At 44.3% G+C, this 16161-nt stretch overlaps 1 protein-coding gene across 1 annotated transcript; it reads right to left on the bottom strand.

Annotated features, from left to right (window-relative positions):
* Positions 1–1538: 1538 nt before the first annotated feature.
* On the bottom strand, positions 1539–15839 carry LOC138955148 (golgin subfamily A member 4-like; the record flags this gene model as incomplete). Its single annotated transcript, XM_070326812.1, is given in 13 exon segments — positions 1539–3213; positions 3673–5319; positions 5592–6980; positions 7464–7643; positions 8255–8374; positions 8690–8868; positions 9230–9368; positions 10158–10292; positions 11558–11674; positions 13182–13340; positions 13993–14196; positions 14938–15201; positions 15600–15839. Coding segments are annotated over 13 exon segments (6448 nt in total), but the record flags the coding sequence as incomplete, so codon positions are not given.
* Between the last annotated feature and the right edge of the window lie 322 nt (positions 15840–16161).

Consider the following 16161-nt stretch of genomic DNA (forward strand, 5'->3'; position numbering starts at 1 on the left):
AGTAGCATCATGAGAGAACCTACTCCCCCGAAAACTGAGTATGACTGCCAAAATGGCGGGGTGGGAAAACGGTCATACGCATACTAGCACAAGTCATACGAGTTGTACTTGTAGTCCATAAACGCAGAAGAAGAAGAAGAAGAAGAAGTATAGGTATCACTGCCTTTCTTCACAAAGGCCTTTCTCTGTGATTCGGGTATTACTATTAGTAGAGTCTGAATTGATTTTCAGTTTATAGGTATCATTCACTGATTCAGACATGAGATTTTCAAATCTCAATAGACAAATTCCAAAAATAACTCTGTGGGGTCTGTATTGGTTGTGGGAGAGTGACCTTTTCTTGCAAAAAGCTTTAACAAACAAAGTATGGACCAATCACAAGCGAGGGGTCTGTCGAAAACAAGTACTCCGATCCACGTGTTTATGACACTCCCCTCGCTAGTAATTGGTCCCTCCTTGGTTTGTCAGAGCTTTTGCAAGAAAAGGTCACTCTTTCAGAACACCCAGTGGCCCACAAACCCAAAGAGGTTTTTTTTTTTTAAACGGCACGGTTGGCCTAGTGGTAAGGCGTCCGCCCCGTGATCGGGAGGTCGTGGGTTCGAACCCCGGCCGGGTCATACCTAAGACTTTAAAATTGGCAATCTAATGGCTGCTCCGCCTGGCGTCTGGCATTATGGGGTTTGTGCTAGGACTGGTTGGTCCGGTGTCAGAATAATGTGACTGGGTGAGACATGAAGCCTGTGCTGCGACTTCTGTCTTGTGTGTGGCGCACGTTATATGTCAAAGCAGCACCGCCCTGATATGGCCCTTCGTGGTCGGCTGGGCGTTAAGCAAACAAACAAACAAAATTGTCAAAAATATTTTTTTTTAAACGTCTATTAATTTAGATTTTTTAATAACAGTGAGCAAAGCTGTGGTTTATATCTACCTTTTGGTGCTGATTTTATCAAACAGAAACACAAAAATCCTTCAGCTGGGGCTTTCAAGTTTGTGGAAAATTGTACACTGGTTTAAAAATGTCATGTCTTTTTCTTCTTCTTCTTCGTTCATGGGCTTTAGACTCCCACGTTCACTCATGTTTTTAGAGTGGATTTTTACGTGTATGACCGTTTTTACCCCACCATTCAGGCAGAATACGCCGACTTCGGGGAAAATGTCATGCCTGAACATTCATTATCTTTCCCCACAAAGGCCTTCTTTCTGTAATACTCGTACATGTATCAGTATCACATTAACTGGTTTTCACTTAATCTGAATTTTACGTTAAGACTTCAAGATTCACTGATCATACATGTAGAACCCTAGTGACTCGATACTGAAATTGTATACAATTACTTTCACATGAATCAACATAGAATGCACAAAAGTATCCGCCACCTCCACCCCCCACAGCACCCAATATCCAACCAGCTATGTTAACATGTCCACAGGAGTGTGTCCTTGGTCTTGTTCACTTGTACTCTAAGCTTCATGCGGATTCTTTGCCTACAGATTTGACAGTAATGCAAGATCTATCCAAATATGAAAAAACAACTTACCACTTGCTTCGTGGAGTGTTTCCTCAAACTCCCGCTCTTTCTCCATGAGCTGGCGGTGCAAGTCTTTGGCCAGCTGTTTGATTTTGTTGGCGTGTTCTCCGTCCTTTTCCCGCAGTTTCTCCTCATATTCTTTCTTTAACCTCTCTACCTCTGTTTCTCTATTCTTTTCTAGTGATGTTAGTTCACCATCCTTGTCACATTTCATGGAGGTGAATTCTTTCTGCAAAGCGTCTCTCTGCGCACGAGCATCTTCCAAGAGTCGCTGTGTTTCGCCAACAGAAACCTGGTGAGAAAGTTCCAGTTCTTTGAATTTCTCTTGCAGAGAGGAGTGTTCTGCTTCCAGCTTTTCCAACTGGGCACGGAGTTCACTGTTCTGATTTTCTAACAAGGCAATTTGTTGGTTTAGTTCGGCTATCACAGTTTGATTTTGCTGTTGTTCTTGGGAAAGCTTGGAGGACATTTCTTCCAACCGCACATCATATTCTTTAACAAGTGTCTCTTTCTCAGCTTTCAACGCACTAAGCTGAGTCTTTAGACTGGCTATTTCTTCACGGCAGGTTGAAATGGTGGCCTGCAGGTCATTCACAGCAGATTCTTTTTCATTCGTCAGCTGCTTTTTCACCTGTGATATGTACGCTTCTGCACGTTTCTTATAGTCAGACACCTTGGTGGTGTTTTCCCCCTCAAACCTGGAGGAGAGATCCGCCAGCTGGGCCGTGTGCTGAGACTGCAGCTCCTGAATGCGTGCTTCATACTCCTGCTTCAGAGAATCACGCTCAGACACAGTCTGCTTCAAGCGATCTTCTGCGTCTGCCTGAGAATTTGCTGCAGCTTTCAACGTGCTGAAATTTTCATCAGCGGACTTCAGTTTGACTTCCAGCTCCTTACTGGAATCCTGCAGAGTCTGGAGAGTGGCGGTCAGTTCCTTCTTCTCCACCTCAGCAGTGTCTAGCTGTTGTTTGAGTTCATCCAGCTGCTCCTGGTGTGTGGCCTCAAGCTGGGCGAGAGATGAGCGAGATTCTGAGAGCTGCTCCTCCAGTTCCATGGCCTTCTTCTGCCATTGTTCTACCTCTGCCTGGTGCTGTGCGATGCGCGACTCCACCTGGGTGAGGGCCTGCTGGTGACTGTGGATCACTGCGTCCTTCTCGCTCACCTCGCCCTTTTTCTCCGCCTCCATCTCCCTCACCTTCTGGGACAAGGATTCAGCCGACGCCTTCAGCTCAGCCACGGCCTTCTCTGCCTCCGCCACGTCCTGACGCAGCTTCTCCAACTGTGAGTCTTTGTCCACCAGTTCTGCCCGCAACTGAGCTGCAGCATTCTCCTTCTCTTGGGTCTGTGCATCCTTGCTGGCAATGTCCTCCTTGAATTGGGCGTTGGATCGCTCCAAGTCCACCATGGTTTCGCGAGACAGGCCGCTCGATTCCTCCATCTGCAGAAGCCTTGTGTTGGCGCGGGTGAGCTCGTTGGAGACCTCCTCTTTCTGATCCTTCTCCTTCTGAAGGTCCTGCTTGACCTGCTCTAGGTCCTGGGCACCTTGCTGCTGGATCTCCTTGAGCTTGGCCACGTACTTCTGCTTCAGCTCCTTGCCCTTGTCCTGCCAGCTCTGCTGGGCCGCCGTCATGGCCGCCTGGTTTTCCTGGAGCTGCTGCAGCAGTTTCTGCTCCCCCTCCTGCACCTGTGGGGAGAGAGTTTCAGTTGGCGGAGTCTTTTTGGGGGTAAATACTCAGAGAAATTAACTGCAGTAGCGAGAAGAAACATTTTACTGAAACAGACCCTATATTCTTCCCTCCTTTTAACCTCATGACTCTTACAGAGCAAAAGTATTCAGTAACCAGACCAATTCTGAATATCATATATATATACAGTATATGCACATCTCATGAGAATAAACTACTTTAATGATGAATGAATTGCTTTTCGCAAGCTTAGATTAACACAAATGACAGTAAAGAAAACTACCCACAAGTGCAAAAGACAAACTCATGAACAGAAACAGACAAGACTATGATAACAGTGGTACAAAAGATGGACAGCCAAGCAAACAAACAAATAATCACACAGGTGGACAAAACCAGTCTGCTAATACCCCTTTCACAGTCTTATTACAGATCTAACAACATAAAATAACCGTTACCTTGTTTTGAAGCATGGTCTGAAGTTCTGACGACGACGTCTCAGACCTGTCCTGCATGTCTTTGAGCTGTTGTTGCAGCAAGGTGACCTGCTCCTGCCCAGAGCTCTCCAGCTGTTCCACCTTGCGGCGGTAGTCCTCGATCTGGCTTTCGTAGCTCTGGATGCACTCCTGCAGCTTGTCCTCGGTGGTGGTGACATTCTCGTTGAGTTCTTTGAGGCGTGCCTGGAGCTCACGATCGTTGCCCTCCATCTCGGCCAGCTTGGCGTCACAGTCCTGCTGGCACGATCTGAGCTGTTGTTCATGGCTAGATTTCAGCGCCTCTAGCTCCTGTCTCAGTGTCTCTCTGACAGATTCTATCTCTTGCTGGTGGGCTGTCTTCAGTGCTTCAAGTTCTTGACTGTGGGCTTTTTTAAGAGACTCAAGCTCTTGTAGGTGCTTTTCTTGCAATGACTCCAAGTCCTTCTGCACAGTTTCTAGCTGCTTGTCTTTCTCTGCTAAGGCCCCCCGTGCCTCTTCAAGGTCTTTGTTGCCAGTCTGAGAGGTTTCTGAAAGCTGTTGAGTGAGGGACTGGATCTGGTCGTCTTTGGAGGAGGATGTCTCATTTAAAGCTTTCAGCATCTCCTCCATGGAAGAGTGTTCCATCTGAAGCTGGGTGCACTGCTGCCTAGTTTCTTGCAGAGCCATCTCCTTCTCTTGCAGAGCAGGTTCTTTTTCCTGAAGAGCATCATCTTTTCCTTGCAAAGCTGCATCTTTTTCTTGTAAAGTTGCGTCTTTCTCTTGCAAAGCGGTATCTTTTTCAGCTATCTGCTCTTCCAATGCCTGCAGCTTGGTGTTGGCCTCGGAGAGTCTGCTCTCCCACTCTGCAATAGCTTGCTGAACCTTCGCATCCCACTCTGTTTCTGCACTTTTCAGTTTGTTCTCCCAGTCTTGCACTGTGTCTCTGTTCTTTGTCTCCCACTCAGACTCGGTGCTCTTCAGTTTGTTCTCCCACTCTTCCATAGTCTCTTTCAGCTTACTCTCCCACTCTGCGATGGTTTCCTTGAGGGTCTCCTGATGCTTTTCTTCCTGCTCTTGAAGTTGTGAATGCCTCAGATGCTCCAGACTTTGGGTCAGATCCTGCGCGCCAGAGTCCTTCTGAGAGGTGATATCCTGCAGCTTCTGCTCAAACTCCTCATCCTTCTCCTTCAGCTTCTCCTCAAAGCGCTCCTTGAGCTTGGCCAGTGTCTCCTTGTACTTGTTCTGGCGGGCGTCAAACTGCTCCTTGAAGCTCACTTCCACCCTCTTGTGCTCTTCCTGCTGTGAGGTCAGCTTGGTTGTCAGGTCTTCTTTCTCTTTGGATGCTTCTTCTAGGGCCTTGTCTTTCTGGGCGAGTTCTTCGGCGTGCTTGGTGCTCAGCTGTTCGTACTTCTCTGTCAGGTCTTTGATCTTGGCTTTGGCTTCTGCCTTGAGCTGAGCAAACTTGTCTGTGCTTTCTTTGAGCTTGGCTTCCGTCTGTTCCAGGCCTGTGATTTTGGCCTGCAGGTCTTTATCCAGGTCGTCACGCTTGGTTTCCAGCTCCTTGATGTAGCCAGCGTTGTCCTCAATGGCTGTGCGCAGTGCCAGAATCTCATCGTCTTTGGAGTTGATGGACAGCTCAAGGTCTTCCACCTGGAATAGTTAGACATTGCTGGTGAGAATGGTCATAATTGTAGGAAGACTGTCTGTCTGTTTGTCTGTCTGTCCCGCTTACACACACACACACATACACAAACACTCACGCACATAAATAAATACACACATGCACACACACACACTCACACATGCATGCATGCACATGCGCATATATACACATATACACAGCACAGGCTACAACTTATTATTCTTTTCAGCCAAAATTACCCTAAATAACTATTCCAATGCAACAAAATGCTATCTTTTACCTTTTGCAAGAGTTCTTGAACCTGGTTGTTCAAAGCTTCTTTCTCTGCTGCAGCTTCTGAGGTCACCTGGGTGTGGCTGTCCAGTCTCTGACTGAGGTCCAGTTTGGTGTTCTTCAGGTCAGCGACGATGACCTCCAGCTCTCCAAGCTTGGATTCCAGGTCGGCCTTCTCCGACTGCACAGCATGCTGACACGCCTCCAGCCGAGAAATGCCGTCCTGGAGCTCTCGAACTTGCGTGTCCTTTACCTGAAGCTGAGCTTGAAGGTCTGATTTTTCTGAGGTAAATGACTGCTTTTCTTCTTCCAGAGCCTTCAGCTGCTCTTCTAGATCCGTAATTCTGTTGTTCTTGCTCTCCTCTAGCTGTGATAGTGAGGTGTCTTTGCTGCTTTCCTGCTGCTTCCACTCTTCCTGTGCTTTGGCCTGTTCTTCAGTCAGGGAGGCCACTTGTTCACGCAGAGCTACAAGCGTCTCCTGCTTGGTCTGGAGGTCCTGCTCCAGCTGTGTCTTCTCTTCCACTGCGCTGTCGAGCTGCTGCTGGAGAGCCTGGACCTGTGACTGGGCGGTGTTGAACTGGTTGGAGACCTCGTCCTTCTGGGTCTGCAGGGTGTCCACCTGTCGACCAAGCTCCGCCTGTTGAGACTCCGCCTCTTGCAATCTGGACCCCATCTCTCCCTGGCTGCTGGACAGTTGCGTCTTCAGTCGCTCGTTCTCCTCTCCCAGGATTCTCAGCTCCTCTCTCAGCCTCTCCGTCTCTTCTCCAGCATTCCTCAGCGACGGTTCTAGGGTCTCGAGTTGCGAGGACAGGTGGCTGATCTGACCTTCCAGGCGTTCCTTGTTGTCGTGGAACTCGGTCTGAACATTCTCCATCTCCTTCTTCAGCTTGTCCTTGCCTTCCAGCTGTTCCTCCATCTCGCTCTTCAGTTCGGCGATTCTCTTCTCCCTCTCCGCCAGCTCGCTCTCCCTGGCCTCCAGGTTTTCGCCAATGATGTTGACCTTCTGGGTGAGGTTAGCGACGAAGGACTCCAGCTTCTCCACCTGGGCTTTCTTGTCCTCCAGGATCTGCTCCATCTTGGTTTGCACGGCGTCCACCTTAGCCTGGTAGAAGCTCTCCAGCTCTGAGTTGGAGCTGCTGGCCATTTCCTCTTGCTGGACGCGGAGCTGCTCCAGCTGCTCTGAGTGACTCTGCACCAAGGTCTCCACCTTCTCTTGCTGCTGTCGTTCTGAGTCCTTTTTCAGCTCTCCCACAGCTGCCTCGTGAGCTGCCTTGAGCTGCTCCATTTCAGCGTTGTGAGCTGCTTTGAGGTCTTCCAGTTGTTTCAGCAGGTTTTCCTCCCTTGCTGCAGCATCCTCCTTTATCTTGGCCAGCTCGTTACTTAGCTCTATTTTCTCCTGAAAGTAAGAGGATGGACGGGTATTGTAGACATCTACATTTTAAATCTTCCTGCGCCCAGTCAAACCAAGACTAATAGTGAACATTACTCAAAATCAATCACACTGTCCGACTGGAATGAATAAACTGAGAAGGAAGAACAAAAAGTAACAAGAAGGGAAGGAAGAAAGTAACTTGCTGCAAACTGGTTATACTTAGTACTGTATCGTCCCTTTAGGGTTAACTATTACAGGCAAGGCTGTTACTTCTTAGAGAGGATCCCTACAGTAGCAATTCTCAGTGAAATTTACATCATGACATTGATGCATGGTAACCTTCTGCTGCACATAAAGCATCACTGTTTTGTTGCAGTTTGGTACTGGTAGTCTTTTTTTGTGCAACTGCTAAGGCTATTATTCACCTTCTTGTCATCATTACTACCATCTTTTTCTTCTTACTCATCTTTTGTTAAATCACCCTGATTTCTCAATAATGTTACTTACTGAGTTGAGCACTTCAATCTTCTGCAGAAGATCATCCTTCTGCTGATCCAGCCCAGAGACGGCGGCCATTTTCTGTAGCTCCCTCTCCTCAATTGCCAGACGCACCTCGTCCTCCTTCTCCTTCAGCTTCTCCTGGAGTTCTCCTTGGGTTGTCCTCAGGGCCAGCTCTCGCTCCCTCTCCTGTTTCAATGCAACAAATACAGTTCTTCTTCGTTTCCAGTAGTTTGATATGGTTTGTTTAAAGTGTGAATTGTACTCGGTGCGTGATTTGCTTGATGATTGCAAAGTGAAAATTGGTACTGTTACTGTCGCTTTTATCAATTCACACACACACACACACATGCATATGAATATATAAATAAACAAAATCCCTCTCCTGGTTCAGCCCAGTTCTAACATCCAGTGTGCTTAAAATGTTGCATTGTAAAATCTCGTTACCGGCAGCATGGCCTCAATTGGTTAAGATTATCATCGAAATCAACTTGAAATGATTCACAAAGCTACTTTGGCTCCAGCAGGAAACCTTCCCTGTGCCATTCCCTCAAAGCTCGAACTCAAATCAGACATCAGATTGTTTTCTTCTTCCTCAATTTCTTATTCGGCAGTCTCTCTTTTCTTTGGCAATTCAGTCTAAAACCTGAATTGTAAAATGATTTTTCAAATTTCCTGGAATGTACTGTTTAAATTCCAGAAATCCCACTTGGCCTAGGTGTAAAAATTGTGATAACATCTAGAGTTCCACATGCATCATACATAACTGTGCCTTATCCTTAAAGCTTGCATACACTCACCTTGCTCTCAACCATCTCAGCATGTGACCTCTCTAGTTCCGCCATCTTCTCCTGCCAGTGCATGTCACGCTCTTCCAAGCCTGCCTTCAGCTTCTCTTCCATCTGCTTCTCTGACTGCTCCTAGAAAAACACACAAATCAGGTCCCATTTTAATCTTCGTAAAACATGACAGGCATTGAAAAAATGGGACATACTGGAATGAACTGATTTTAACTCAGAATGTACTGGATTTACAGCAACTGTGCACATAAATACAGAACTGGCAGCAAAACAACCTGTTCGGTTTTTGTAATTTAGCAAAACTATTTGTTGTACGAATAGATTTGACCCTGTAGAGTTCAAAAAGCTCAAAAGTCAGTAAATTATTACTTCCATGGCTTGCTCAATACTCTCTCTCCACACACCCCCCCCCCCCCCCCCCCCCATCAACCTTACCTGTAGCAAAGCAACAGCAGCAGCCTTGCCCCTGGACAGCTCCTGTACCAGTTTCTCTTTCTCATCCTCCATGGCTAGCTCCGTCTGCTGCAGCTTCTCCCCCATCTCATCATGCGCCTTCTTCCTCTCCTCCTTCAGTCGCTTGATGATCTCACGCGCCTTCTCCAGCTGCTCTTGGTCTGTGGAGATTAAAGGAAAACTGATCAGAAGATGCACAGACAGAAAAGTTATAAGAAAATGCACAGTGAAGACAAGTGCAGAAGAAGAGACTAACGCAAACCACAGAATTGTTTCCTACTCTCCACCCTTTACAATACCACCTAAGAATCACATAAATGATATTTCAACACACTAATGAGGTTTACATTTCGGTGCACACATTTATTACAAAAGCCCAAAGTCTGCACACACTAACAAAAAGTGACAGCTATGACTTACTCATACAGTAGCTTTGTTATTATCATTACACTGAGTAAGTTTCTTCTTCATCAGCGTTTGATCGGCGCGGCACTCAAATAAACTGAAGAAGACAAAACTAACTGGTTTTCTTCAGAGTTTCGATCTCTTGCTGCATGGTGTTCAGTTGCTCATGTAGACGAGCATTCTCCTGCTGCAGAGTTTCCGCGCGACTTCTGACCTGGTTCAGCTGAGTGTCCTTCACCTCCAGTTCTTCATGAACCTGAAGTACAAACAAAACTCTTCAGGTTATCTTTATCTATAAGAAAAGAAATTGCCTCTTGGCACCAATGTATCCCCAGCATGTTCTTAGTGAACAGTTGGTTTAAAAAAATGTTTTATTTCTGTGTACATGTTCATACAATTACCATTTATAAGTATGATCCTTGTAAGTGCTACCCTTTTTTCAAATCCTTCTTGTTTTCAGCATCTAACCTACAAAATAATTAAAGGATTATCCCGCATTAAGTTTTAAACCACAACTTTCATATCATTGTACAGAAAACTGAGGTCTTCTTCTTCTTCTTCTTCTGCGTTCGTGGGCTGAAACTCCCACGTACACTCGTGTTTTTTGCACGAGTGGAATTTTACGTGTATGACCGTTTTTTACCCCGCCATTTACGCAGCCATACGCCGTTTTCGGAGGAAGCATGCTGGGTATTTTCGTGTTTCTATAACCCACCGAACTCTGACATGGATTACAGGATCTTTTTCGTGCGCACTTGGTCTTGTGCTTGCGTGTACACACGGGGGTGTTCGGACACCGAGGAGAGTCTGCACACAAAGTTGACTCTGAGAAATAAATCTCTCGCCGAACGTGGGGACGAACTCACGCTGACAGCGGCCAACTGGATACAAATCCAGCGCGCTACCGACTGAGCTACATCCCCGCCCAAAACTGAGGTCTGATTTGCTACTATCTTATACTTACTCATAGTTTAGAATATAACTGAACACACCTTGGCATCAATCCATCACCAGGGGAAGAATAAAAACAGTCATTCAAAAATACCTGCTGTTTGACCTGAGCGATAGCCATTTCTCTGTCTTCCTCTAGTTGCTTGATAACAGTCTTGGCTTGCTGAATCTGAGCCTGCAGCTTGGCAACGTCAGGCTGGTTTGAACCGGTTTTCCCATCGCTCTCACCCTGCATGCAAAGCGCAACACCACACTCCAACAGAAGCACAGAGGAACAAATACCAGGCTGCTGCCACTGAGTTGCAGGTTTTGATTTTCTTCAACAAAAGCTGAGGACTGAAGGACTCTGCTTGTCCTGTTTTTTTCTATTTTGTGCTCAGACCAAGGAATGACGGATTTACATTTCAGGATATCATTATTAGTTCTTTAATGTGATCTTTTTTGTACTAACACTAACAGTCCACTACTTCTTTTTGCATCTTTCCTCCAGTTGTATCGATATGGAGAAAAACAATAGAGGACTGAATTTTTCAATTGCACTTATTGGCAACAGCCAGTAAATAAAAATAAAAACAGCATGGAAAATAAAACACCTTCACCAAACAAATAATTTTGAACAGTGATGACAACATGTCAAAATTTAGCCATATGATGACCTAAAGCTTACAACAGCATTTGAAAGTTTGAAACCATAATCTAACAATGGAAGTCTTTCTCTTTTATTTTAATTTTATTTTTCCAATTACTTCTTCTTCTTCTTCTGCGTTCGTGGGCTGAAACTCCCACATACACTCGTGTTTTGGCACAAGTGGATTTTTACGTGTATGACCGGTTTTTCCAATTACTGAATTATATATTTGCCTACTATTACAGAAGGGGAAAGAGATGGAGAAAGAGGGAGAAATGAAGTTAAAACACGAAGCAGGTATGGAAGAGAACAGTCCCAGTTACCCAAGAGTCAGCTTGGAAAACCTTAATAACTAAAGGAGTAAAAGATGTAGAAACCAGTACCATAATTAACAGAAAAAAATCTAAACATGCATTGCAGCATCCTTAAATTGGCATCAGTGAAGAAACAAATCCTCATTACTATTTCTTTCAAACCAGTACCATAATTAACAGAAAAAAATCTAAACATGCATTGCAGCATCCTTAAATTGGCATCAGTGAAGACACAAATCCTCGTTACTATTTCTTCATGGTCAAAAGCTTTTCAATAAGTATAATTCTCATTAGCAAGATTTTGAGAGACACAAAAAAACATTTCTTGAAAAAAGTTGCGACTGAACCTAAAAAACAGAATTTTGTCTGATTAAGTTTTATGGCCTTCCTTCCTTTCAAATCTTTGCTCCAACATTTCTTTACTCCACAGTGCTCTTGGTTTTATGTCATTGTATATTCCCCGGTAACAAACTGTTGGTGTGTTAAAGCCACGTCCAACCTAACTTACCATTAAGAAATGGTGTCAAAGATATCAGCAGAAATTACACCAACCTTGCCCTCGAGCTTCGCCAGCAAATCCTGCTTCTCTGCAGCTAGATGTAATGTTTTCTCCTTGTAGTTCCGGATTGACTCCTTGCATTTTTGTAGAAGCTCCTCCTGCCTCTTAACCTGTACAGAGAGAGAGAGGGGGAGAGGGAGAGGGAGAGGGAGAGGGAGAGGGAGAGGGAGAGTTCACTTTTTACATTTAGTCAAGTTTTGACTAAATGTTTTAACATAGAGGGGGGAATCGAGACGAGGGTCGTGGTGTATGTGTGTGTGTGTGTGTGTGTGTGTGTGTGTGTGTGTGTGTGTGTGTGTGTGTGTGTGTGTGTGTGTGTGTGTGTGTGTGTGTGTGTGTGTGTGTGTGTGTGTGTGTGTGTCTGTGTAGAGCGATTCAGACTAAACTACTGGGCCGATCTTTATGAAATTTGACATGAGAGTTCCTGGGTATGATATCCCCGGACGTTTTTTTCATTTTTTCGATAAATACCTTTGATGACGTCATATCCGTCTTTTTGTAAAAGTTGAGGCGGCACTGTCACACCCTCATTTTTCAATTAAATTGATTGAAATTTTGGCAAAGCAATCTTCGACGAAGGGCGGGGTTTGGTATTGCATTTCAGCTTGGTGGCTTAAAAACTAATGAGTGAGTTTGGTCATTAAAAATCGGAAACTTTTAATTAAAATTATTTTTTCATTAAACGATCCAAAAACAATTTCATCTTATTCTTCGTCATTTTCTGATTCCAAAAACATATACATATGTTATATTTGGATTAAAAACAAGCTCTGAAAATTAAAAATATAAAAATTATGATCAAAATTAAATTTCCGAAATCGTTTTAAAAACTATTTCATCTTATTCCTTGTCGGTTCCTGATTCCAAAAACATATAGATATGATATGTTTGGATTAAAAACATGCTCAGAAAGTTAAAACGAAGAGAGGTACAGTAAAGCACAGCGCAATCGCTACCGTGCCAAACAGGCTCGTCACTTTCACTGCCTTTTGTACTAGCGGCGGACTACGTTCAGTTTCATTCTGTGAGTTCCACAGCTTGACTAAATGTAGTAATTTCGCCTTACGCGACTTGTTTTAGACTTGTAGTCAAGTCACCATCATCAACAATGAAGCTAATGTTCAACTTCAAATGTTACTATTTAGTATTACAAAAACATTATGCTTTACGGGATCCCTTCCACAAAGTTTGCTTTTAACAGTAACACACATACTATATACCGGCACGGTTGGCATAGTGGTAAGGTGTCTGCCCCGTGATCGGGAGGTCGTGGGTTCGAACCCCGGCCGGGTCATACCTAAGACCTTAAAATATGCAATCTAGTGGCTGCTCCGCCTGGCGTCTGGCATTATGGGGTTAGTGCTCGGACTGGTTGGTCCGGTGTCAGAATAATGTGACTGGGTGAGACATGAAGCCTGTGCTGCGACTTCTGTCTTGTGTGTGGCGCACGTTATGTCAAAGCAGCACCGCCCTGATATGGCCCTTCGTGGTCGGCTGGGCGTCAAGCAAACAAACAAACAAACAAACAAACTATATTTCCCCTCTCCCCTACAGACACACACAGACACAGACACACACACACAGACTCACAAACACAAACCTCTCTCTCTTTCTTACCTTAGCTTTCAGCAGGTCAACTTGATTGCCAGGAGCCCCACTAGAGGGCGGTGTCTGGGCAGATGGTTCTGGTGGCGCCACCTCTGCCTTGGCTTTGCTGGCCTGGATCCTTTCTGTAAGCTCTGAAGGGATGTCTTTCCCTTCTTTCAAAAGTTTCACCTGGGAACATTTAACATGAAAATTAGGAAAACTGTAGAATGCCAAAAAAAGCTCCTAACAACTGGTTGCTTTCTGTAGAGAATGGAAATTTCAATCTAAATGAAATCTCATTCTTTGCAACAGGGGGAACAATTTTTCTTTCAAACTTTGCATGCATCACATGAACATTTTCTCAGAGCAACCATTCTTCAAACATCATACTGAGCTCACGCTGGTATTTTTTCTACAGCTAGCATTTGACTGGTGGCAGAAAGTTTAAATTGTCCCACTAGAGGTAAAGGGCAGCTTTGAGATCCAAACTTTTGGGGGCGGGGTCACATAGCTAAATCTGTAGCGCCTCGGCTTTCTAACCATTTCCTTGCTATCGGTACTCAGGTTCGACAGGCATTTTTCTTGTATTTCCAAAATTAAATGTTCTGGCATACTATAAACGGACGGAATCATACCACCCTTGTGCATGTTAATGATCCTGAGTTTTCAGAGAAAGTTTAGAGTCTTGGAAACACACAGATACCTAGCACGCACACACCTGAAAATTGTGTCATCCTGCTCATCAGGGTACACAATGGTGTGGCAAGCAAAAATTGCACCATAAGATGACCCTGAGCATAAAAAGCTCAGAAATGCAGAAGAAGAAATCCAAACTTCTCACCTGCATTTGCAGAACTTTGGTGAACTCATCTCGCTCTTCCAGCATGAGGCGATAGTTGTCCTCCAGGTCTCGCTTGGCCAGCTGGTCCAGCTGGATCTGTTCCCGCAATTCTGACATCCTCCGGAATGCCCGGTCCTGTGACTGGGACAGCGTGGTCTTCAGCTTCTCTCGCTCCGCTACCATCTCTTTGTAGTGAGTCACCAGCTGTCAGACAGGCACACCAAACAGCCTCTGAGGGAATTTGTTTCTTAAAGTACAGTTGAATCCCCAGATTTAAGACTTTGCCCCCTTTCAAGACCTTGCCTTTTCAGATTTTCTGTTTGGGCCACACAAAAAAATAGGTGTGGTTAAGGTAACATAGCCAAAAAAAATAGGGTAGGAAGGTAGGCAATCACTTTTTTTTTAAACTTTTTTTTCTAATGTGTACAAATTAAACCTACTTGACAGGGAAATAAGTGTGCGACTCAAGCGCTGTCGCTTTCATTGCGTTTTCTGCACTCGTTTTTGTTTGGGTTTTTTGTTTGACAAATGTAATAAAAAGTTATAGGGTCGGCCCCTAAAAATAGGGTAGGTCGGGTTACCTTAACCACACCTATTTTTTTTTAGGCCTTATAAGTCAATATAATCTCTGCATATTTACCTCGTTTTAAGACATGATTTTTTAAGGTCTTTCAATTGGGGTTTCATTATATGACAAATAGAAATAAAATAGAATATGAAAAACAAGAAAAAAAACAGCCAATAAAGACAATCACAAAACTGCAGAGCAAACTAAATTAATCTGAGGAAGCATATTCCATGAACAAAGACACTCAGAGAAACACGCACACACAGGTACAGAACAATGTTGAACTGAACAATACTAAGTGCTGCTAACTCAAGACAAATTGTACACTGCGAGTCTGACTTCCATGGGGAAAAAAAGTTAATTGAACATAAGTTTACCTCCATAAATTTTGACTTGTACTTGAAAGCCCGTCGTTCAAACTTTTTGACGTAAGCATAGAGATCTTCCTTGCTGACTCCACCGAGATCTGTGGAGCTGTCTTCCATCTCACTCTCCACATCAGACGGTAGGTAATGTGGTGCAAAACTGATGTTGGGGAAAAAGGACGCTGGCTCACTGGTGAGCGAGCTGATGGATGAAGCACGGGAAAGTTGTCCTTTTGGTGTGCCTTGCTCCATGACTGATCCCGCCTCTGATGCAGTCTGAGACAAAATATGCTACAAACTTGGATAAGACATCACTGTGGAAATGTTACTTGTGACAATATACAGGTTCAATTCTATGATAACATATTCTTGTTTTTCTTCCCTGTACATCTGTTATGCAGTACATTTATTTGAATGCCATCATGCAGTCAGTCTTTACAGGCTTTTCAGGAGATACCTCGGTGATACCTCAGTGCTAGAAAACAATGGTAAATTAAGTAAACAATATCTTAGTGCTAAAAAATACAATAGGTAGATTTCATAAATAATAGAGACTGGATATTTTGACATAGAATCATGAAACAGTCACTATTTTCATTCCAAGAATGTTGCATCCACACCATTAGGATTTTCATGATGACAAAAACAGAAACTGTACTTTAGACCATACTCACTTCATACATGCTCTCTCCACCACCTTCCAGTGGGATGTCCACTAGCTGACCAACAGGTACTTCAGATGTGTTGGCCTTGGATGAAGCTGTGCTGAAGCTGTTGGACATGGGGGAAGCAGCACCGTCTGCTCCATTGGCTCTGGCCTCTGCCCCTCTGCTCGGTTTCTGGGGCGTGCTTTCTGCCAAGGGTTCTCCTGGGTTGCTGACATCTTCTGAGGCTGAGGTATTCTGGTCGTCACCCTGAAACAATGAAGTAAACAATATTATCTGATTAAAACAGAGGTCGCCCTGAATCATTTTAATTGATTTGAGTAGGTTGAAGACCTATTTTGCGCAACTATGCATGGCTAAAATGTGTACGTATGTATTTCACCGGAAAAATGCAATATGTATGCAACATTACTCTCAGATAAAAGAAATTGCACGGAACTGTAAAGAACTTTGCGGAATGTAGACGGGTTCAACTTGAGAAATACAACTCAAACTACAACAGCTTGGAGAGTGTTAAAGGTCCTTGTCTACATTTTTATACCGAAATCGCCATTTGACCATTAAAATGCAG

Source organism: Littorina saxatilis, unplaced genomic scaffold (assembly GCF_037325665.1).
Source record: "Littorina saxatilis isolate snail1 unplaced genomic scaffold, US_GU_Lsax_2.0 scaffold_2374, whole genome shotgun sequence".
NCBI lineage: Eukaryota > Metazoa > Mollusca > Gastropoda > Littorinimorpha > Littorinidae > Littorina > Littorina saxatilis.